We start from the raw sequence: 2,086 nt of genomic DNA, 5'->3' as shown, positions 1-2,086 counted from the left end.
CAAGATCCCAGAGTCCTGCTTAGCTCTCTGTTGCTGATGGCTCTTGCCTGGGTCCATTCCGTGTGATCGCTGCAGTTTAGGTCTGGGTCACTGTAACATTAGGGTATGCGGATTGGGGCTTGCCCTGGAGCTTCCTTTAACCGCGGCTTTGTTACTCTGACGGGTAGCGATCAGCTGAAAGCTGATGCGAGGGTCTGTCGGTACTCTCTCATAGCTATGGAAATCAGGGTATCGGGAAATAAAGCAGCGCGGTGAGTCGCGGGAAGCTGAAGCACCGCTGTGGCAGTCCGGGACCCGCCTGAAGCTCCGCTGGGTGCCGCGGGGCGGGAGAGGGATGCCCTGGAGAGTAAGGGGAGAGGAGGAGGGAGGGGGCGACGGGACCGAGCGCGATGGCTCCCCCGGCCCGGGCTCTGCCCGACCCCCCCGCTCCGAGGGGGGCGGGGGCGGCGGTGCGGGGACACGTCATGCGAAAGGAGAGCCCGGCCGGCCGCGAGTGGGCTCCGCTGCGGCCCGAGTGCGCTGCCGTCTGAGCATGCTCCCGCGGGGCTCCGCCGGCATATATAACGGGGCCGGGGCGCCGGGGCAGCGGCTCTGCTGAGGCGGCGGGGGAGCGCCGTGCGCACCGCGCTCCGCTCTTCGCCGTACTGCGCCTCTCTGCACCGCTCCGCTCCGCACGGTACCGCACCGCGCTCCGAGCCGCATCGCGAACCGCACCGCGCTCCGCTCCGCACCGCGCTCCGCTCCGCACCGCTCGTCTCTCCGGCCGGCGGCGGTCCGCACTGCTCCCCGCGGTACCGCAGCGCCCCGCGGGGCCCGTCCCTGCCCCGCCGCCCGCCGGAGCCTCGGCACCCGGCACGGCCGAGGCAGCGCGCCCCGCTCCGCCGGCCCCGGCCCCCGCGGAGGGCTCTCCCGCGGGCGGCAGGATGGCCGCGAAGCCGGCCGAGCTGATGGGCATCTGCTCCAGCTACCAGGCGGTGATGCCGCACTTCGTCTGCGTGGCCGAGGAGTTCCCGCCGCCCGCCCGCCCCGCCAAGACCCCCAAGGGCAAGCTGCGGCGGCCGCGGCAGTCGCGCTTCAAGACGCAGCCGGTGACTTTCGACGAGATCCAGGAGGTGGAGGAGGAGGGGGTGTCCCCCATGGAGGAAGAGAAGGCCAAGAAGTCCTTCCTGCAGTCGCTGGAGTGCCTGCGGCGGAGCACCCAGAACCTCTGCCTCCAGCGGGACCGCCTGGGCAGCTGCCGCCTCCGCAACAGCCTCGACTCCAGCGACTCGGACTCGGCCCTCTGAGGGCGGCGGGACCCGGCCGGACCCGGCCCGGCAGCGGCGGCACGGACTGAGCCGCGGGGAGCCGCGCCGCCGCCGGCGCAGGAGCGCCCGGACGGGCAGCCGGGTCGGGATGTTTTCTAAGAAAGCGCTTGTACCTTCGTTTCTATTTGATTGTATGAAACTCACCATTTAAAAGAAAAAAAAAAAAAAAATCTTTTCTATTCGTTAGAAGATATGAGCTGTTTTAGATGCATTGAGCTGCTGGACTTTATATTTATTTTTGCATTTAAACTGTTGACTGCATTAATTTAATATGTTTCTACCTGGATGTCTGTTATTGTTTCCATAAAAGAGTAATAAATCTGATATATTTGCACAGTACTTACTGGGCTGTCCTTATTTCAGGGATCTACCTGTCCTTGTTCAGCTCTTGTTCAGGGATTTAAAAGCTGTCAGTAGCAAGTGCAGAGCCAGCAATGCTTTTTCCCGGGGATGCTGCTCAGAGAGGTTTTGCAGGCTGTACTGTCAAGTATAAACTAATGAGACAAAAGTCGAGTTAGATCGATTTTAAACTACTTTATTTACTTCTTTGAGATTTTTGTATTAACCTGAATTGAGGTTAAAAGAACCTTTGTGACTGGTGCCCAAGAACTTTAATGCAACTGGGCAAGCCTCTTGCATTCACAAAAATACAAATATCATTTCTATTTTCATCCAAGGTTTTGTCTTTTCTCTCCTGCCCCGTAAATTGTTTAGTGCTGCAGATAGTTTTGGTAATTGGTTAGAAAGCAGTTTTATGTACTAGAGCAATTGGTGCTATG

At 60.1% G+C, this 2,086-nt stretch overlaps 1 protein-coding gene across 1 annotated transcript; it reads left to right on the top strand.

Annotated features, from left to right (window-relative positions):
• The first annotated feature begins 602 nt into the window (after nucleotides 1-602).
• On the top strand, nucleotides 603-1,640 carry C6H11orf96 (chromosome 6 C11orf96 homolog). The gene has a single exon (XM_040067872.2). It carries the CDS (start codon nucleotides 924-926, stop codon nucleotides 1,284-1,286), a length of 363 nt encoding a protein of 120 aa, XP_039923806.1. The 5' UTR covers nucleotides 603-923; the 3' UTR covers nucleotides 1,287-1,640.
• The last annotated feature ends 446 nt before the right edge of the window (nucleotides 1,641-2,086 follow it).

This window comes from Hirundo rustica, chromosome 6, assembly GCF_015227805.2.
Source record: "Hirundo rustica isolate bHirRus1 chromosome 6, bHirRus1.pri.v3, whole genome shotgun sequence".
Classification (NCBI taxonomy): domain Eukaryota; kingdom Metazoa; phylum Chordata; class Aves; order Passeriformes; family Hirundinidae; genus Hirundo; species Hirundo rustica.
This window is presented reverse-complemented; position numbering and strand designations above follow the sequence as displayed.